This window comes from Anomalospiza imberbis, chromosome 14 (assembly GCF_031753505.1).
Source record: "Anomalospiza imberbis isolate Cuckoo-Finch-1a 21T00152 chromosome 14, ASM3175350v1, whole genome shotgun sequence".
Classification (NCBI taxonomy): Eukaryota; Metazoa; Chordata; class Aves; order Passeriformes; family Viduidae; genus Anomalospiza; species Anomalospiza imberbis.
In genome coordinates, this window is record NC_089694.1 from 17,570,806 (window position 1) to 17,592,544 (window position 21,739).

The 21,739-nt window shown below is 46.8% G+C and overlaps 2 protein-coding genes across 3 annotated transcripts in view; both read right to left on the reverse strand.

The window, feature by feature from the left end:
* Positions 1 to 2,991, reverse strand: part of ATRX (ATRX chromatin remodeler) — a 66,165-nt gene extending 63,174 nt beyond the window's left edge. For both annotated transcript variants that reach the window (XM_068205198.1, XM_068205197.1), the window contains exon 1: positions 2,833 to 2,991. In XM_068205198.1, coding sequence (XP_068061299.1) covers positions 2,833 to 2,852 — 20 coding nt within the window. In that variant the 5' untranslated portion in view covers positions 2,853 to 2,991. The remainder of the gene's footprint in view (positions 1 to 2,832) is intronic.
* A 5,750-nt stretch (positions 2,992 to 8,741) lies between these two features.
* MAGT1 (magnesium transporter 1) lies at positions 8,742 to 21,151 on the reverse strand. Its single transcript, XM_068205213.1, is given in 11 exon segments — positions 8,742 to 10,208; positions 11,193 to 11,283; positions 11,716 to 11,790; positions 13,395 to 13,458; positions 14,655 to 14,744; positions 15,087 to 15,227; positions 17,622 to 17,762; positions 18,709 to 18,826; positions 19,650 to 19,819; positions 20,920 to 21,117; positions 21,119 to 21,151. Coding segments are annotated over 11 exon segments (1,137 nt in total). The 3' UTR covers positions 8,742 to 10,192.
* Between the last annotated feature and the right edge of the window lie 588 nt (positions 21,152 to 21,739).

Here is a 21,739-nt window from a genome sequence, read left to right on the forward strand (position 1 = left end):
AGCTCTACCAGGCAATATTGTGCAAAACCAGAAATAACAAAATAAGTTCCTCTCCCAGAGAATTTCGTTTAAGTGCTGCAGATACTGGTTCTGGGGCACAGCTGGCACTAAAGATGACACAGTTTTGCTCTTCTTCGGGAAGAGCTGAAGATTCTGCCTATGCCCATTCCAGAACAGCGTGGAAGACAGAGAACTTTCACTGTCCCTTTAGGGAATACAGATGATTGGTGTTGACTTATTTCCAATTATACCATTGTGGCATCAAGTAACACATCTCAAACAATCCTGAAATATCACTCAGAACAAAGACATTCGACTGATTCAAAAACACAGACAATTTAGTAAAAACTTTAAAACCAAGTGACCAATATCACAACATGAGGTGAAGAATCTGGATTAAAAAAAAACCAAGAATGAAGCCTATTTTGCCATTTTTTTTTAAAAAAACCCTACATTTATTGACTACCAAATAGTTCAAGTGAGGAAAATTAAATGCTTGTTTTCTTTTCCTATTGCTGTGCTTATTTTGTACAATGTATGAACAGGTTAGGTCACTATGACAAAGATTCCTCCCCTTGAAAAGGAAAGGACAACAAAAAAAAAAAACAAAATAAGTTTCTGGGGCAAAAGTTATTGAGGCATCTTTATAAATATTTACAGAGGCAGCACTTTTAAAAAGTTTCTTAGGTTACTCCAGTTTTCATAATTCTAAATTTCCCATTCGGGACGTGGGAGACTCCTAAGATCTTAGTATTAAATAAAAGTATTCTTGTAACAAAAGTTTAAAACTTCTCTGGGAGCAGACTAGTATGGACTGATGATTTTCCTCTGAAACACTGTAAGTCAATCTTCCACCAGTGCTGGGAATAGATTTTCCATCCAAATTCAGTTTTTTGCACGTCTTCCCAAGAATTCTAACAGCAATCCCCCAGTCCTTTATTTCTGCACAGCTCTGACATGGACAAACTGCAGAGAGCAGAGGATGAAGTGACACAAGCACAGGCAGCCACAGCCAGCAGCACTTGTGGGAAATGGGAACAAAAGAGGAAGACAGGGTGTGTTTTTCTTCGTTTCCTTCTCTCCACCTGCAGTTTTAAGAAGAACTGGACAACAAGGCAAAGCCCGTGCAATGTCCAGTGCCATGTCCAGCTCCTGGCACAGAGCTTGTGAGTTACAAACTGCTGCAGATGAGCTCTACACGACATGGAAATTGTAACAAACATTTAAACTGATTGAGAACTGAGTTCGTGAACAGAAGGAAAGTTTGGAGCATCAAAAAATTGTTACGCCCATCTACTTAAGAGCAGTTTGTCACAGGGCTGCTTACTCTGTGGGCAGATCCCACCCAGAGACTGCACACGACCTCAGATCTATTCTGTCCATGCTTTTTGATCTGCAACATGACAAATAATCTGAAATAATCCCATCCTCTCTGCAAGTAATCTAAGAATTACATGGAAAATGTACGAGCTTCTGTATCCTCTTCCTCCAAAGCAGCCGCTTGCTAGTAACACTAATTGTGGCACTAACAGCAACATAAGAATATGGAAAAGGTTAGGTACAAACCCTGCATATTACAGACCAGGAACAAGTGGTCAAAAGAAACCAGACTATGGACAACAGGGAACAAAATAAGACAATCACAATAAAAAAACAAGTAAAGCGGTCCAAATGGAAAAGCATCTTTCAGAATATAAAATATTAATGGTGACTGCAAACCAGACCATAAATATTAGTATCTCAGATCTATTTGTTCTACAAAAATAAAATTCTACACTTGATTTCAAGGGCTGGAGAAGAAAAAGGAGAGAGACCCTTAATTAGCATTTCACTCTACACAACAAAATAAACACTCCAACAAAAGAAGTTGTTTAAACTGTCAAAGCACTTTAAGAACACAGAGGGGAGAAAATGGGAGTAAGAAGCAGAAAAGATGAAAGATGGACAGTCTCTGTCTTACAAAATAAGGAAAAAATACATGCAGGAAAAATTGCTAACTGCTGGGAAGTCATGCACCAAATAATGTGTATTTGCAACGCTCATGACCTACATCAGCATGTGATCAACATCAACAGTGATGATAACCATCGAAACCTCTTTCTTCTAAATTCCAAATTGGAAATGTTAAGGCCTCAAAAACAAGCAATACAAAAGAGTAGAAAAACCACTACCCCTTCAACTTTTGTTTAAAATGACACAGTAGTTATGAACTAGTCAAAATAAGGCGGGAGGTGAAGAGACACATAAATGACCCCAGAAAAAACTTTACCCAAGGCTCGGCACTAAAGCCAGAGCGATGAGCGCTAAAGACACAGCGATGCTTCTCTAGCAGGGTGTGAAGAGACGCGTGGGTCAAGCGTGAGGGTCAAGCGACAACACCCCACGGTTCGTGCAGCGCCTCAGGCCCGCGGCGTGGCTGTGCCGATGGACGGCGGGGCGCAGAGCCCCGGGGATCCGGACAAAACCGAAAGCACACAAAGACAACTATTTATTAACAGTTTAACATGGCGCCTCTCTCAGCGCCACTTCCCGGCCGTTTGTCGGTTGCTGCCGTTCCGCGGCCGGACGGAGCGGCCCGGCGGCTGCCTGCGCCCGGCTGCCTGCGCCCGGCTCCCGCCGCTCTCGCACGTGGGGCGGGGGCCGCCCCCGGGCCCTTCCCGCCGCACGGCGCGGCGCCTCCCGCCCTCCGCGCCGGGCCCGGCCCCGCCGCCCGGGCCGAGCGCGGCGCTGCCCTCCCGCCTCCCGCCGCCATCCCGCCCGGGCTGCGCCGCGCCGGGCCCGGCCCCGCCCCACCCCGCGCGGCCGCCGCGGAGCCGCACGGCCCGGCCGTACCTCACGGGCTCTGCGGTCATGACTCCGCCGCCGCTGCTCGGAGCGGAGCGGCCGCCCGGGCCGGGGCCGCGCTCAGGCGCTGGGCGCAGACAAAGCCACGGCCGCCGCCATCGCTAGCGCCGCCGCCATCTTATCGGAGGGAGCCCGAGGGGACCTGCCTCCTGCCGCCGTCCTCCTCCGCCGCCTCCCATTGGCTCACGGACGCCCACAGCTATTTTCTGATTGGTCGGCGCCGCGCCGACTGTTGCTAGGGCACTTTACGTCACCATCCCAACCTTCCCCTCGCTGATTGGTTGGGGCGGTGCTGACGTCACGCTGGCGTCATGGACCGAGGCCCATGACATCATTTCGTAACAAAGTGCACTGACACCTGTGCCCAGCAGGGGGCCCCAGCGCGCGGCTGCGGCCATGGCGGCGGGAGCCAAGCGCTGACACATCCCGGGCATGGACAGCGGGGGACAGGCACCGCTGGCACACCGGGACAGGAGCCGCTGGCACATCGGGACAGGCGCCGCTGGCACACCGGGACAGGCGCCGCTGGCACACCGGGACAGGCGCCGCTGGCACACCGGGACAGGCGCCGCTGGCACATCGGGACAGGCGCCACCTCATTGCACGAGGCCGCGGCCTTGGGCGACTCTGCAGCCTCAATCCAACCACGGCAGGGGAATCCCAGCGTTCAGACGCGTCGCCCTTACGAACAGTAACACGGAGCAGGTGCCCAAACTCCTAGTAACAGCACCACAACGACCCTTCTGCTCCATGAGGATCCCCAGAACAACTCTCCTCCTCTACAGGGATCCCCAGAACAACGCTCCTGCTCCACGAGGATCCCCAGAACAACCCTCCTCCTCTGCAAGGATCACCACAACCACCCTCCTCCTTCACCATGATCACCAACCAGAGTGATCCTCCTGATTTATGGGCATCACCAGCAGGACCCTCAGCCTCTCCAGGGATCACCATCCTGACCCTCCTCCTCCATGGGGATCACCAGCAGGACCCTCAGCCTCTCCAGGGACCACCATCCTGACCCTCCTCCTCCATGGGCATCACCAGCAGGACCCTCAGCCTCTCCAGGGATCACCATCCTGACCCTCCTCCTCCATGGGCATCACCAGCAGGACCCTCAGCCTCTCCAGGGACCACCATCCTGACCCTCCTCCTCCATGGGCATCACCAGCAGGACCCTCAGCCTCTCCAGGGATCACCATCCTGACCCTCCTCCTCCATGGGCATCACCAGCAGGACCCTCAGCCTCTGCAGGGATCACCATCCTGACCCTCCTCCTCCATGGAGATCACCAGCAGGACCCTCAGCCCCTGCAGGAACCACCATCCTGACCCTCCTCCTCCATGGGCATCACCAGCAGGACCCTCAGCCTCTGCAGGGATCACCATCCTGACCCTCCTCCTCCATGGGCATCACCAGCAGGACCCTCAGCCTCTGCAGGGATCCATCCTGACCCTCCTCCTCCATGGGCATCACCAGCAGGACCCTCAGCCTCTGCAGGGATCACCATCCTGACCCTCCTCCTCCATGGGCATCACCAGCAGGACCCTCAGCCTCTGCAGGGACCACCATCCTGACCCTCCTCCTCCATGGGCATCACCAGCAGGACCCTCAGCCTCTGCAGGGACCAGCCCTGGAACTCCAAGCCCATGAGCAAGCTTGGGAGCAGAGTTTCCCAAGCACAAAGACAGCAACACAGCGATAACAAAGCACACACAGGCTGAACGTGAGCAGCCCCAAGCAACCCTGCCCAGGGCAGCTTCAGCCCACCTTGGCTACAACTTTTCCTTTTTGATCAGAAAACTCTCTAGATAAAGAAATGCATCACTGGCAGCTACACCTAAGTATGCCAAGACAATTTCGCCTGCTGGTACTAGCAGCTTCTACACTCCTGTCAGATGTTAGAAGGCTGTGAAAGGAGGAGGATTGGAACGCAGCCCTCTTCAAGGGAAAGTTGTTGCAGGCTTTTGTGAGAAGATGACTGAACTCAGCAGGCTTCACCAGGTTCAACAAAGCCAAGCCCAGTACCACACAGAATCTGAAGCAGGTGACAAGAATTAGCCACTTACAGTAAAGAAAAACAGATTTGAAAATTAATATCTTTTTCTGTGGAAACTAAAGGAAAAAAAAAAAAGTACCTACTCACCTGGTTTCATAAAGCAAGGTATGACACATGAGAAAGTACCCAAGCAAATAACCCCTAACACCCATTTCATTCTGTGGTAATAGAATCAACAGCACTTTCACACTTCAGCACATCCAAGCTTACACATCTCCCAGGGAAATTCTCCAAGCAGGTCTAAACACAATTTGCTTTAGAATGTAACATTTTACCCAAGAGCTGCACCTTATATCTGCTGAATTTAGTAATAGCAGAGAGCAGATTCAGCAGCAGCTTTGTTACCAAACTGAGTCTCATGTTGGAGAAGACCAAAGCATCATCTGCCTTCTCACTCAATTTTAGGAGAAAAAAATCCGTATTAACTGACTGCCACAAATTCCATTAAAATTGAAAAAAGCCATTCTAGGTGTTCTGCCACCAGTGAGATGATGGAAACAGGAAGCATTACCCAGTCTTAGCTCTGCATTAGGATCCCAGCTGTGTGATTAAAATAAGAACACAAAACATTCATTTTCCTCCTCACGGGATTTAGTCAGCATTACCAACTCATATCCCACTAATTTAGAATAACATAGATTTATTACTATTGCTCTGTGATATTTTATTCTTTCACTGTTTCCTTGGGGAAGGTATTTGAAAGAGTTTAAAAACCCAAATTTAATTGCCCCCAGTTCATAACTTCTATCTGAAGTCACAGATGTAAAAGGAATCCTACTGTGAGAAAAGGTCGAGATAAAATAAAATTGGAAATGCTTCCATCTCCCAGCAATTACTCCAGAAGACAAAACCCAAAATCGTGAAGTTGTCAAAAAACAGTTTGGAGAAGCATAGAACCGTTCTGTACACTGAAATCTGTGAACAGGCAGATACTGAGTGCACCTGCAGGGAAACACTTCACATCCACCAGAGCTGCACCCAGTCACGTTTCCCCAGCACACAGGACCCTTCCCCCTGCTCCAACAGCCTTGGCAGAGTCAGGATTCAGAGCTCAGCTTGCAGGACAAACCACCGCAGAGTCTCACCACACCCATTGTTTCTCTCCATAATGACAGCAATTAGTTCTCTTAAGTGCATATTACCCTACTTTTAAGGAACATGGCTGAAAGACATGCATAGCTATCAACTGACAAGAGGATATTTTAATAACTTGATGTGCTCCTGACCTAGAAATACAAACTACATATACATCTCTTTCATATTATTATCTGTGATAGAAGTAGCACAATTAATCCAGACCAATAAAAGGCTGTGCTTAAATTAATTTTCTAGGAATGATCAAGATCTGAGCTGTTAATTGGAACAGGTTATGTGCAACAAAACTCTCTATTTCTCAGACAAAAAGCATGATAAAACTGAAAATAGATGATGCTCACTCAAGGGCCTGGGTTTGTTCTTTGTGTTGCTGTTGCTCTTCTCCCCTTAGGAAAGGCCAAAGGAATGGTGTGGAGTCACTTGAGCAGTGGTCTGTAGTTGAAAATTAAACTTTTTCAACATGAGAAAATAGCAAACACCAAGTTCCAACACAGAAACCAAGTGCCAGTACTTTCTCAAGTCCTTTGTGAGAATTATTTCTCACAGCAGATGAAAGCGCTTGGAAATTTTAACTTCTTAAGTAATCTGATTTCAGTTTAAGTATTTTTCTATTATAGAATGGGTATTTTTTAAAACAAACTACCACAAACCACTGCCAACAGCCCCTGGAGGAACACTACAGACTGTTCTTCTTTCCCAACCAAGTTTGGCTACAAGATGTCACAATTTGGCATCATCTGGTGTCATGAGCAGCATATTCAAATGAGCAGAAGCCATGCACATACCTGATTTTCTTTGGATGCTCCAAATGTTCTGAAGGTTAAGTTTCTTCAGTACTTCTAAAACTCCAACTTTGATTTGCTGGGAATCAAAAAATCCCTGCTATGCTTTCACACATTTTGAGCAGGGCTCAGAACAAACCTGGCTGTACATTTGCTTACACCTCCAGTGGTTGTGACCATAAGAACACCCACATTTTCCTCCTGAAATCCCTAGCCAGCCATCATCTCATCATACTCCCCAAGCATGGATGGCCACCCCTGTGCCTGCCCAGAGGCTGAACTTGTTCTTACCCTCGTGGCTGAATCTTAACCTCATGGCCATCACCAGCAGGGGATTAATTAAGGTTATTTGCATGAGCACCAAGAACACAGCAGATGCAGAGCTGGGCACATCTTCAACCTTGCTGGAGGACAGAGCAGCTCTGGCCCTGACGAGCAGGGGCTCATGGAGCAGCTGTAAAAGGCTGAGCTGCAGGAATGACCACCAGGCAGCACTATCACAGAATTCCACAATGGTTTGTGTTGGAAGGGATATTAAAGCTCATCCCCGTCATGGGCAGGGACACCTTCCACTATCCCAGGTTCTTCAAGCCCTGTCCAACGTGGCCTGGGACACTTCCAGGGATCCAGGGGCAGCCACAGCTTCTCTGGGCACCTGTGCCAGGGCCTCATGAAAATCACATTCTGTGCTGAACACCAGAATGGTTTGAAGGCAGGAACATCCAGTAAATTGTACATAATGCAAACCATTACACAGATTAATCCATTTAAATTTACTATCTCGCCTTGCACTTAGTGCAGAGAGATCTCTAAATTTATTTCTAGCTATTATTCCAAAATATATTTTCAATACATCACAGCTCCTTCTCAAAAGCAGAAAAAAAGCAGCATTCACTGAGGCCAGCCACATCACCAAAACCACAGAGTCCATTTTCAGCTGCAGAATATACCATTTCCCCCCTTTATCACAAGTGCTCTCTCACGGTGAGCTTTCAGGGCACCCCTGAGCTATTTAATGATTCACTTTCTAAAGGACATGTCCTCAGCAGTTAACAGCTTCCCCACAGCAGATCCTGAACGCATTGCCCTGGCCACCTTTGTTCTGCTGGCCCCAGCTGTGCTGCATTAACCAGCCAGTGAGCTGCCAGTGCCCCTGGCCCCAAGAATCACCCCCGTACCAATCAGAGCCAGCTGTTACCTCTCAACTGCTGCACAAGTCAAACCCTGGCAGAATTCATCCCCTCTAAACCTGCCACTGGTCCTTGCAAGCACTCCATCTTCTGCTCCACTACCACACCTGTTTCCTCCTCCATGCACTTCAGTTTCAGCCTAGAGAGCAGAAAAACTGTCGGAAAAAAAGAGCATTATTTTCATCTCAGCATGGAATAAAAAAAAAAGGGAAAACCCCAAACTCTCAACATCGTGGCCACCTGAAGTGGAAGGCAAACATGACTTCAGCATTCACCTGCATGAGGTGCCACTGTTTAAACCTGTCCATATGGAACTGGATGGTTTTAAAAGGACAGAATAAATTCTAACTGAAAAAGTTTATGGGAAGCATTTCACCAGCTGGGCAGGAAAACAAGCCACAAGTACAGCATTGCTGAGTTGTTCCAGGCAAATCTACAATGCTAACAAGATTCCACCTCCAGAAACACCGGCAGTTGATCTGTCTAGAACTCCAGGAATCCAAGATTTTCACTGCACGACAGCTGTCAAAGACAAGCCAAAATCATGTAATCTTTATACTATCAGTTGGCTACATGAGCATCTCTCTAGTGCCGACATTCTGGGCTGTAATTCTCCACATAAACACATACAGGCTACTAATCCAGTCTACTCACCCATATTCAGGTTACTTACTCTATACAGACAGGCTGTGATTAACATGTTGAAACAACAGTGGAAGAAAAGAGGTTGGCTTGTTTTATGTCAAAGTTCAAAAGACACAGGAGCATGGATTAGACTAAAAAGTTTTATTGAAACTTGTCCAAAGTCCAGTCAGGCACACGATTTATCCGTTCCACTAAGGCTTATCGTTCTGTATGGCATAGAAAAATGCATCTCAACAAGTTGAAATATCAAACAACGAAATTAGCGACGTTAAGGCACTTGAGATGTGTATTAATTCAGCAAAACTGCATAAGAATAACATTCTGCTTGGGAGTGATACAATCCCTTCTGAGATTCAATTTCAAACACCCAGATTCTGTAACCCCTTGAGAGAGGAGAGGCAGAAGCAGGAGACAAAAGTCTCTCTGACTACGAACCTCTAAGGCCACCAGAGCCTACGGAAGGAAGCGTTGCTGAATCAGGCTGCAAAGATTTCCTGTAGTACAACTGCTGAATTGCACAACAGTTTTTGCTGAGGCACAACATTTCCACTCAAGAATTCTTAAGGCAAAGTATCTTTGTGAGGTGAGAAAATAAAAGGGGAGAGCAAGCAGCACATGCATTCAATTGTAAGGCTATCAAATGCGTTCTGGGGAAACAACATTTATCCCAGGAGCAGGCATCTCTGCTCAAAGGATAAAAATGTGGAGAAAACAAGTGGAGAATGCAAGAACTTCTATAGTGACCACAAATCTGGCATCTGTTGGTTTGCCAGCGCTCTAGGCAGTAACTTGAAAGCCAATTAACAGCTCTGAATTCATGCAACACACAGATAGTTACATTTGTGTTTTTGGTTCGTATTTTTAAGAGTGAGTGTTGGCCAGTCTAAGAATTGTTTTCCAGCTTTAAAGTTTACAAATTAAACATTGCAGTTTCAGCATTTGGCAAAGAAAGATTTAACTAAGTAGTAACTCTGTTCTGTATGTTGAAAACTCCCCCTTCATCTGTGAAACAACCTCTTGCATCATACAGCAGTTGAGACCTTGTCCCAAAAATGAGACACAGCTCTAGGATACGCACATTCCACAATGGAACCTGGAGCATGCTCCAAGGGTTGCACACAGGCTGAAGGAGAAGATTTCCAGGTACGTGAAGCTGTTTCCTCAACCATGAAAAGGCACGACAGAGAAGCTGCTGACACCTGCTATGCACAAACAGGAAATAAGGTGATAATTCAAGGGGAAAAAACCCCGTAGTAAACAGATTATCCAAGTGATTGAAAGTACCATTTCTAGTTAGTCCATGGAAATGTAGTTTTAAGCATTACGTTCTGAATTTTGCTAGAAGTAGAGCTGCTTAAGAAGATGTAAAGCTCATGAAAGAGAGATTGCATCTTAACACTCTGTGTCCTTCAGAGCAAATTGCTTGCTGTATTTAAGGCACCACATTGTCTTTGGTTCAGTGTTTAACTGTCTCAGTGTAAGCAGAGGTAGCACAAACCACACACGTTGAGCTCCTCATTCCACCACATCCAAGTTCAGAGCCACCACCTTCCTGATGTTACAGACTCTGGAGTCCTTTAGCTCATTAGGAAACTGCAAAGAGCAAAATAACAAACATTCTTATTAATTTAATAAGAAAAAAAGGTGTGCAACATTACACTTAGCTGTTATGAATGCCAAGAAAATCAGTGTGAGAAACTCAGCCTGATTCTTCTACAACAAAAGTTGTAAAAAACCTCACTTAAAAATAAGTTTCTAATAACTCAAAACCAAAGACAACCATATATTCCCTTCAATAAGGTCAGCAGGAATACCTAAGATCATTGCAGGAACCAGAATAAAAGCTGACCAGTTATCAAAAAGCAAATAATTTCAGCTGTATTTTGCTCTTGAGAAAAGTCTTCATAAAATAACAAGTTTTATTATTTAGATATTTTTAAATGAGAACACATTTCTTATAGAGAAGTCATAATATCTGTCTGTGGGTTTAGCTTCACAGACAAATTCAGCTCATTGCAGATGGTGAAATCATTAGAAACTGGTCCTTTAACGTACTTATTGCTTCAAAATGCATAAAAGCTAAGGTATAAAATGCATAAACCACACCTAAGGTATCTGTATCAATCAGACATATATAGAAGTGGTCAACTAACAGTGTAAGACTCCTTACACAAGCAATCCCCAGGTGTGGGCAGCTTTAAAGCATCAGGTATCCTCCCTCTTCTCACAAAAAGGATTAATAATGAAGATGAATATGGACGAGAGAAAAATAGGGGGGAAAATACATTTGTTGGCAGTATAAACTGGCTGAGATATCATTCTGAAAGTATTTTATAACATGCAATGGTGTGAAAAGCAGAGTTCCACAATCTTTGCTTTGCCTTGATTGAAAAATCACGATATCCATGAAACATTCTTATTTCTGCTGACTTTATCAACCAATTTTGCTACTTTGAGAAACCAGTGGAGCATTTTTAGAGGAGTATTTCCTGCCAAATGAGCCAGCAGAGCTGCAGCAGTGTAGCTGTGCCCCAAAGGCCAGGAGAGCAGGGGCTGCAGAACCCCAGCCTGACATACCTGTAGGGGTAGCCGTGGTATTTGGACCTGAAGACAGACAGCAGCCAGCTGAAGAACAGCACCACCAAGCCAATGCCAGCAATGCACATAACTGCAAGAGATGCACAGGGAGAGGCTGTGATGGGACAGCTGCCCCTGCAAACATCTCAGTGGCTCAGGTTTTCAAAGCCTTCTGCAATGTTTACAGATTTGGTCAGATGAGGGCTCTATTCGTGTCATTGAGAAATACAAATTAACACAAATTTTACATCAATTTTTGATAAATGCTTTGAGAAAAGTCCCTTCTTCTCCCTCTTACTAGCAAAACACTGCAAAGCATCTTTATCTCTCTCCATCTGCCAAAAGGATTTATCTTGCAGCTTGCTAAGCAACTCCAAAAACTGTCAAAAATCCAAATGATTCTCTCAGCTTAGAGGTGGGGAGTGAACAAAACCCCCCAGTGCAAAAGCATTTCTGTTAAATGGTGTATCATACACCCTCACTGAATATGCCTTTGCTCAGAGAGCAAACTATCAGTACTTACTTTTTCTTTTCCCCACATCCATGTCAGAAGTAGCAGCTTCGTGGAGAAGGACCATTCCTAAAGTAACTCCACCATCTACAAATGCTGTTTAAGGCTAACCAACAAAGTAAAATAGACTCAAAACAACAATCCTAGTCCCCTAAATTCAGCTCCCACACCATACCTGGGGCATTAAAACTCACTGGAAAAATCAAACACTTCCCAGCCAAATCAGCAACTATGGGGGAAAAAAGAACAACTGAAACACATTCATATTGTCAGCTTTTAAGAGAAAATAAATGCAAAGCTTAAAAGATAAACTGGAAAGTCTTCAGGCAAAATTAAAAACATGCATTTATTATCTCAGCTTGTAATGTAGCAGCATTCCTTCCCAGAGAGCTTGGTCCACTCCTACTGCTGTTCTCCACTGGAAAATCCCCAAAAGAATTCAGCTTCTGCATTCACTCAGCCAACAGAACAAATAAAACACATGCAGTATTTAATCCAACAGGCTGTCTTTCAAGTGGTAATATTTCTTTCCTAATTCTTCAAATTAAAAATAAAATAAAGATCATAAAATTAAAGAAGCACAGACAACACAAAAGGCCTGACATTTGCCAAGAATGAATCCTTGCAAAGCAAAGTAGTGAATCCAGTGGGATGAAAGACACAATTCCCAAAGATTTCATTCCATTTCACTACTAATGTCCAGTCCCAAGTCTCCTCCTGAAAGGAAAAATACTTCTCATTGACTGCATCAGGACCGTGAGGAATCTTTCCATTTCAGACACAGCCAACCTTCTGCACAGGAGGAAAGTGACTTGAACCCACAGAAACCTCACCAAATTTAATAATTTAAAATGTCTCCAGCAATGGGTGGGTTGGGTCCATAATGTGACGACAGCAAAAACACAAATAAACATCAACAAAAAGTCTCTACTATAAATTTGACCAGGTGGATCAAAAATACAGTAATAGAAAAAGATCAGAAGTTCTCAAAGTGCTTGTTTTAAGTTTAAAAAGTTAAACACAAGAAAAGGTCCTGAATAAAACATAAAGGAATGCAGACACAGGTGACAAGACACAGAAGAAAAGCTCCAGCCAGAAATTATTAAAGCTACCAATAGTGGATCAAAACATACATGTGGGAATACAAAAAGAGAACACTGAATTTTAAGGTATCCTTATAACCCCAAAGAAGCAATTTTTTTCCAAATGAGAAAAGTAAAAGCTCTCAGTCTGAAAGTTACACTTGCCTTTCTTGACAGCATGGCAAAATCCTGCACCATTACTACAAACAAATGGTAAGATTTTAAGAAGGTAAGTAAAGAAATAAAAGATCAGTGATAGAGGAAGGAATTCAACACCAAAGCAAGAAATTAGTGACATTGAAAAGAGACGTGCACAGAGGAACAGGGAGTATCCTGAAGAATCTTCTGATTCCAAAGAGATCCACAACTTTAGTGATGTATTCTGCTTAGTACTTAAACAAGAAGGTGAGAAAGCAGTAAATATTTTTCTGTTCAAGTTAAAGATCAGAAGCACAGGAAAAGCACAGTTGTCAGTGCAGAAAGGTTTTACAGGCTTCTGCATCAGTGTTAGGTGGCAATTAAAGCCGTGACAAAGCACCACCGAAAAGGCAGCAGCATTTGCTGACCAAAAATCTATCACCAACTACATGCCTCTCCCAGGAAGGATACTGAACAGCAGAACTATATGTGTTTCTGCCACAAACTGGGCTTGGCTGCTTCCATGGATATAATTCTGTAAGAGACAAAGAGTAATAAAATTTAGAAAAGACTGGGGACAACTTTGATGTGATTAAAAACAGCTACAGAGCCTGGAACAGAGGTTTGCACTGTTTTTTTCAGAAGACAGCAGAAGTTGGAGCATGAATAATTTCAGCTGTAGATTACTGATCTTTGGGGGAGCTGCAACAGAAGCAAAGACCCTTCTTCTATTACCATGCACAATCAGCCTCATTCAGATTACAGTAAGTTACTTGCACTTACTGGACTACAATCTCTATGGTCCAGATTCTCAGTCCAGCTGAGCAAAATATCACATGATTAGGCCCTCCTGCATCCTCATGTGATCCAAATCTGATCCATACCCTGACTGAGATTCTTAGGTTGAGTACACTGCTGCTTAATTTAGGGGCAATCTCTTCAATCTGTGCGTGAGCCTGACTCACTTGGCTCCAGAACCAAGCATTTGAAATCTTTTTCACTTCTGGGTTAACAGAAAAATTGAAATTTGTGGAAAAAATACCATTTTTTAATCCCTATGGGACACCCTATTATGGCTATGATGTTGTATCCAAGTAGGAAAAAAAAAGTTTTATCCACTTTCTACAGAATACAGAGGGCCTGACCCATCTAACCAGGCACAAAAGGACATTTCACCAAATTCCCTGAGTAAAAACATGAAAAAAACCACTATGTGATGTATAAGCACCTGAGCAGATGCAATGCTCTCAGAACTGTGACTACTTTCACAATGCATCTCATTCTACGTTATGAACAGAGCAGTATATTTCAAATAACGTTAAAGAAAATTTTCCTAAGAAAGAGATTTCATAAATCTGAGGTCATTAGATACTAATTTACCTCAAGAATCTTGAGGAAAGGTGGTTTTGCATGGAAGTCATTAGATGAGTGTGTGAGTTAACAAGACCAGGTTAAAACATAATTGCCAGGCTTAGCAATAGGAATTTTAGCATCTAAGTCTCAACCTATAAATACCTTTATTGTGCTGTAAGCAATTTAGAAGTATCACATCCCTCCACCATCGGAGCTACAACACACGTGCAAGACATGTTGATTTGCCTTGCTCACTGCAGGAGAGGTTGGTCTCACTCACAAAGAGAGAAGCCAAAAGCAGAATTTGCACTCTGGTTTGTCTCTTATTCTGCAGAAATACAACAGAAATGCAGAAAAGAAAGTGAAGGCAACACTCACCACTTGTCCCGTATGGGGATTCTTATGAGCATAGGGGGGGCCTCTGATGTGGTTCCACATCTGGCCTGATGTCATTGCTAACACAAAACACTGAAAAGGAAAGAAGAAATGCGATTTAATAAAGAAACTCTTTTATTTTTAATTTAACCTGATATCTTTTCCCTTCATACCAAAATTTACTGGTTTGGAACACAGGATAAGAATTTACTTTATGCACTTTATCTTCATGCAAAAGGCATCTAATCAAACATTCAGTGAGCTGAAGGGACTAAGATCATACAATGTTATCAATTTATGAAAAAGCAAAGCTAACTGTACCTCATTTTTCTCTTCCTCTACCAGTTTTAAGAATTTTGAAATACAGAAGCTTTTGAAAACTTGAACGGCTACAAAACTCAGTGTTACAGGGAAACAAAAGCCATGATGACTCACCAGAGCAGCAAAGGCCCAGCCGGTTTTGTTATAGAGAAAATCCAGATTGCTGCCCCGCAAATACACGAGGCCTCCGATGACAGCCAGCAGCAACCCCAGCATCAAGGGTCCAGCATAGTTTGGTGGCCTTATCACACGGATCTGAACAGAGGACAGTGAAATTATTTTCTTTCAGCAGGATCAGACATTGTACCTGCACTCCTGCAGAAAAATCCCACAACACATTGAGTGGAACACCTATGGCACACACACGTTTTCGAGGTAATAAATCTGACTCGGGAAGTACGCAATGCTTCTTCCACCAATACTGTAACTTCAGTTTTAAACAACTTGACCCTGTTCAATAGAGATTGTTTTTCTTCCACAGGAACAGAGAGTGAAAAGGAAAGACATGAGTTTTACCATCTTCTCAAATACAGCATTACACAAAATACCAGCAGAGAGACTGTAAGGAAATTGAAAGATGCAGTTGCGAGTCTGAACTAGATTTGCAGATGATCTCTTTAGAGCAGCTCAGGAGGCACAGAACACGAGTGACGTTTCCCAGCTGGCCCTGCACAGGGGTGCTGGGGGGGAAGGGGTGCTGGCCCTGCACAGGGGTGCTGAGGGAAGGGGTGCTGGCCCTGCACAGGGGTGCTGGGGGAAGGGGTGCTGAGGGAAGGGGTGCTGGCCCTGCACAGGGGTGCTGAGGGAAGGGGTGCTGGCCCTGCACAGGGGGTGCTGAGGGAAGGGGTGCTGGCCCTGCACAGGGTCTGATGAGGGAAGGGGTGCTGGCCCTGCACAGGGGTGCTGGGGGAAGGGGTGCTGGCCCTGCACAGGGGTGCTGGGGGAAGGGGTGCTGGCCCTGCACAGGGGGCGCTGAGGGAAGGGGTGCTGGCCCTGCACAGGGGTGCTGAGGGAAGGGGTGCTGGCCCTGCACAGGGTCTGATGAGGGAAGGGGTGCTGGCCCTGCACAGGGTCTGATGAGGGAAGGGGTGCTGGGGGAAGGGGTGCTGGGGGAAGGGGTGCTGGGGGAAGGGGTGCTGGCCCTGCACAGGGGGTGCAGAGGGAAGGGGTGCTGGCCCTGCACAGGGGGCGCTGAGGGAAGGGGTGCTGGCCCTGCACAGGGGTGCTGGGGGAAGGGGTGCTGGCCCTGCACAGGGGTGCTGAGGGAAGGGGTGCTGAGGGAAGGGGTGCTGGCCCTGCACAGGGTCTGATGAGGGAAGGGGTGCTGGCCCTGCACAGGGTCTGATGAGGGAAGGGGTGCTGGCCCTGCACAGGGGTGCTGAGGGAAGGGGTGCTGGCCCTGCACAGGGTCTGATGAGGGAAGGGGTGCTGGCCCTGCACAGGGGGTGCTGAGGGAAGGGGTGCTGGCCCTGCACAGGGGTGCTGAGGGAAGGGGTGCTGGCCCTGCACAGGGTCTGATGAGGGAAGGGGTGCTGGCCCTGCACAGGGGTGCTGAGGGAAGGGGTGCTGGCCCTGCACGGGGGTGCTGAGGGAAGGGGTGCTGGCCCTGCACAGGGGGTGCTGAGGGAAGGGGTGCTGGCCCTGCACAGGGTCTGATGAGGGAAGGGGTGCTGGCCCTGCACAGGGGTGCTGAGGGAAGGGGTGCTGGCCCTGCACAGGGTCTGATGAGGGAAGGGGTGCTGGCCCTGCACAGGGGTGCTGAGGGAAGGGGTGCTGGCCCTGCACAGGGTCTGATGAGGGAAGGGGTGCTGGCCCTGCACAGGGGGTGCTGAGGGAAGGGGTGCTGGCCCTGCACAGGGGTGCTGAGGGAAGGGGTGCTGGCCCTGCACAGGGTCTGATGAGGGAAGGGGTGCTGGCCCTGCACAGGGGTGCTGAGGGAAGGGGTGCTGGCCCTGCACGGGGGTGCTGAGGGAAGGGGTGCTGGCCCTGCACAGGGGGTGCTGAGGGAAGGGGTGCTGGCCCTGCACAGGGTCTGATGAGGGAAGGGGTGCTGGCCCTGCACAGGGGTGCTGAGGGAAGGGGTGCTGGCCCTGCACAGGGTCTGATGAGGGAAGGGGTGCTGGCCCTGCACAGGGGTGCTGAGGGAAGGGGTGCTGGCCCTGCACAGGGGTGCTGAGGGAAGGGGTGCTGGCCCTGCACAGGGGGTGCTGGGGGAAGGGGTGCTGGCCCTGCACAGGGGGTGCTGGGGGAAGGGGTGCTGGCCCTGCACAGGGGGTGCTGGGGGAAGGGGTGCTGGCCCTGCACAGGGGGTGCTGGGGGAAGGGGTGCTGGCCCTGCACAGGGTCTGATGAGGGAAGGGGTGCTGGCCCTGCACAGGGGGTGCTGGGGGAAGGGGTGCTGGCCCTGCACAGGGTCTGATGAGGGAAGGGGTGCTGGCCCTGCACAGGGGTGCTGGGGGAAGGGGTTCTGGCCCTGCACAGGGTCTGATGAGGGAAGGGGTGCTGGCCCTGCACAGGGGGTGCTGAGGGAAGGGGTGCTGGCCCTGCACAGGGGTGCTGAGGGAAGGGGTGCTGGCCCTGCACAGGGGGTGCTGGGGGAAGGGGTTCTGGCCCTGCACAGGGTCTGATGAGGGAAGGAGTCTGGACTCACGTGGACGTCTGTCCTGTCGGCCACCCAGCGCGCCAGCTGCTCCGCCGCGAAGCCACGCACCTGCAGCTCGTAGGTGTCCCCCCGCTTGGGCTTCCCCTTGGCAGGGAAGTTAATGAAAGTGGGGGCAGAATTCATGTTCAGCTGCAGGGAGAGAGTTCACAGAGGATATAGCCTATGAAAGGACTATTCAGTGACACAATTCTATGCCATTTCTGGCTTGCATTATTGTTACTAAATCAGAAAAGTCAGCTCTTTGATTTAACAGCCATGATTAAAAAAAAAAAAAAAACAGTAGGCAGCACACAGCTTGCATTTCTGTATTTCATGCATATTTTTTTGAATCTGTTTCTTCTCCAAATACTACTTTTGATAAAGAAATCTGCAAAATAACAATATATGATTTTAAAGTATGGCCTTCTAGGAAGGCCACAGCTTGATGAATGCATTTTTAATGCAACACTAAGGAAAAAAATTAACAAGAGTAATAAAAATACATCTCTCTTCAACTCTCCAGTTCAAAAGCTTCCATTTAATAAAGTATTACTTTAACAGTATAGCTGTTAAATAGAGATTAGTACCTCTTAAAAAAAAGTTAACATCTGCAAGACTGTAATGAACTATTAATGTGACCTACAATTCCAAATATACATGGAATGTTCTCACAGCTGGAGAAAAAAAAAGGTGGTCACACAATGTTAATAGAAGAGAAAAATGGCTGGGTACTTGAAAAGAAATGCCAAAAGACTAATTTATCATTCTCTAGTAATCTAAAAATTGTAATAGCTGCTCCTAATGACATCAGTGCTTTCGATCTTGCCTCTTCACACACCACAGAAGAATTCCATTAAGAATTACACCATAAGTTATTATAGGAGACAAACTCAGGGAAAAAAACTCAAAGAAACCAATTCACTCCTTGTACCTATTCTGTTAATATTCTTATCAACATGTGCAGACCATTTTTCTTTCAAGAGTGACAGCTTTTAACTTTTCATTCCTTTGTTCAATGTTACACTAAATTATTTAACATCTTTACCTTCTTTCCCAAAACCCAAACTAAAAACATTTGAAGAGAAAAAGACGTTACCATCTGAAACACGTCTGAGCCTTCGTCAAAATCTACCATAGCAAAAAAAATCTTGTTGGTAAATGCACTGGAATACCTCCAGGAGTTTGCCAGAATCTGGTATTCCTCATCAGCTTGCCTGGAAAACACACCAAGTGAGATGCTGTATCATGGGTTTGTCCACAGCAGCTGTGCCCACCTACCCCATCCATGGGTACATCCCACACCCACCCCATTAACTTTCTAGGGTTCAAAAGAAAGTTTAAGTGTTAATGAAATCATTTAAGCACAGACACTCATCTACCATCAGGCGAAGCATTTGGCACCTGCTTTTTTAAATGGAAGGGTAAGATTTGTTGAGTCCATGAATACAAGCTGAGGTAATTTCTTACTGAAAGGTGAACTGGAACTCAGCTGCTCATGATTTGCCAGCCCACAGAGCATCAAAATGTGGCCAGGTGGGCCCTTACTTCCAGGTCAGAGGGTGGGAAACCATTAATTTCAACAAACTAGGTATAAAAATCACCCTTACAGACCTCTGCCACCTCCAGATTAATACAGGAAAGCTATAATATCCAGGATACTGGAATTGTAAATAAATACCAAGCAATATTAATTAAGAACAACATTTAAGCTCCAAGGCCAGCAATAATTCTACAAACATTTCTCCATCAGCTTACAACAGGACAGTTGAGCTTTCACTGTGCCTTTCTCCAGATGAAACACTGTTTCTGTAAAGCAGGGATTATTTTAGGAGGGAGATAAAACTGAGGATTATGTTTCCTCACAAACACATTCCATTACATATTCCCACACATTAAATTGCAAAGACAGTCCTACTGTAACTTGCCCATGTATATTCCTCCCACCTGTGTCAAAGTGCAACCCTGTTCTTAAATTTAGCGTCCTACAAAGCATCAGATGACTCTCAAGTTCTAATTTAGGACTAAAGGAGCTCATACTTGCACACAACACACTGTCTGTGAGGCTGAAGAGCAGTGAACATCACAATCACTGAGTAGTTCCTGGGAGGTGCCTTGACGAGGCGCCGGAATTTGTCTCCGTTCATTCGGATGACGGATCTCTTACTGGCCCACTCCATCAGCTGGTTCACTTTTTCTGATAGCACCATCTGAAATTCAGGACACAGCAACATTATTGGTTTGGGGGTTTTTTTTCAGTCTCACAGTACAGTCTTAGAAGTTTTCAGATTTGATGCAATAAACATGGACACTGCTTTTCATAACACCACCCAGGTGATGTTGTCCTTCAGTCAGAAGCTTTTGACAGTCATGTTAACATAACTCATAAACTTCAACCACCCAGTAACACACCGAGCTTTACGCACTCATGATCAGACTGGTGAAGATTCAGCTCAGCAGCCCCTCCTCACAGCAGCTGCAAGATTTCTTTCAGCTGTACCAACCACCTCCATCCCCTCCACAGCCTTTTTTATTCTATACTAAGCATTACACTGTTTCAGCTTTCAAAAATTGTGGCAGTGGAATCAACACCAGAGATGGAACCAACCTCAACATTTCATTTTCAGCACTAGTGGAAAAAAAAGAACCATAATTCAGAATATATTTGAAAAACTCAGGGGTGCTTAACACTAAAATATTCCTTAAAAAGGAGACAATCAATTCTAAAACATTATAAGAAGAGATATTAGTTTGACAAATGTTACATTTATCAAAAAGCACCTCTCTACTCATTAACACCCTTCTTCAGATAAATTTGTTAGAGGAAACCACTATAATATATCCTCAATTGGAAGGGAGCCAGTAGGAGCATCAAAGTCCAACTCTTGACCGTGCACAGGGCAGCCCCAAGAATCTCGCCATGACAATAATAATAATAAATTATTATTCTCTGACTCACAACTGACTCAAGTACGCACACTTATACAGAAGGATTTTTCTAAGCCCTGCAGGTCAAGCGCGTGGAAGTAAGCTGCACCTTAGTGACTACAACCAAAGACCACGCATCCTCCCGCAAATGCCATTCGCTAGGAAGACAACACTCGTACAGTGCTCCTAACAAGAACTGAAGAACCGCGAAACGAGGACCTTCCCTCCCGGCGGGCTCCCCTCAGAACCGGCCGAACCTCAGGGCGGGGACCCGGGGTGAGGCCAGGCCAGGCCACCCCGCCGGGCCCTGGCCGGTCCTGCCCTCATCTCGCTCAGCGATAACCCGCCCCAGCGCAGCGCGGGGGCTCCGGGCGAGTCTCACCTCCTTCCGCCTCTGCCCCGCGGCGCCGGGCCCGCCACATCCCGCCAGCAGCAGCAGCAGCAGCGCCAGCAGCGGCACCGGCAGCGCCGCCATGGCCGCCCCGCTTCGCCCGCCCCGCCGGCTGCGAGGCCCCGCCCGCGAGAGCCGATTGGCGGAGGCGCCGGCTCGAGACTCCCTGCCGGCCTTCGATTGGCTGAGCCTGCGGGAGCGCGGCGAGCTGGAGCCGTGCCATTGGTGGAGCCCCGAGGGGTGGGCGGGGCGAGCCCTGAGGCGGGGGCGGAGCGGGCCCTGAGGGAGGGAAGTGTGGCGGGAGGGCAGGAGGTGATGGAGCTCTCGGCTCTCTCAGCCGCAGCACAGAACCCGTGCGGCTCAAAGGTGTTATAGATGAACCAGTCAGTTTAATAATTAAAGGAATTTATCAAAACGAATCAAAGTAAAACTGGAAAAGCCGCAGGCAAATCAGCACCGAGCCAGGCGGTCGGTGCTGGGTGAACTGGGTCGGGGCTGTGCAGCTCCGTACCCTGGCAGTTCACATAGTACTGATTTCACAGGGTCTTTTTTATACTGTTTCCAGACTTGGCGGGATTCTGGGGGGTCCTCCTATTTCCTTTTGTCCTTTTTCACAGACGAGTGCATGTTCTTTTCTTGTGGTGCTTCTAAACAGAGGTTTTCCCGGAATACTCTGCTGAAATCCTGTTAGACGGTAATCCCCTCGAATATCTTGTTCTGGCGACAAATATTCATCTTATCGTTCAATGCATATCTTCTAGACAGAATAGTCCTTCAGAATAACCATCTTTTGAGACAGGAATTCATCCTG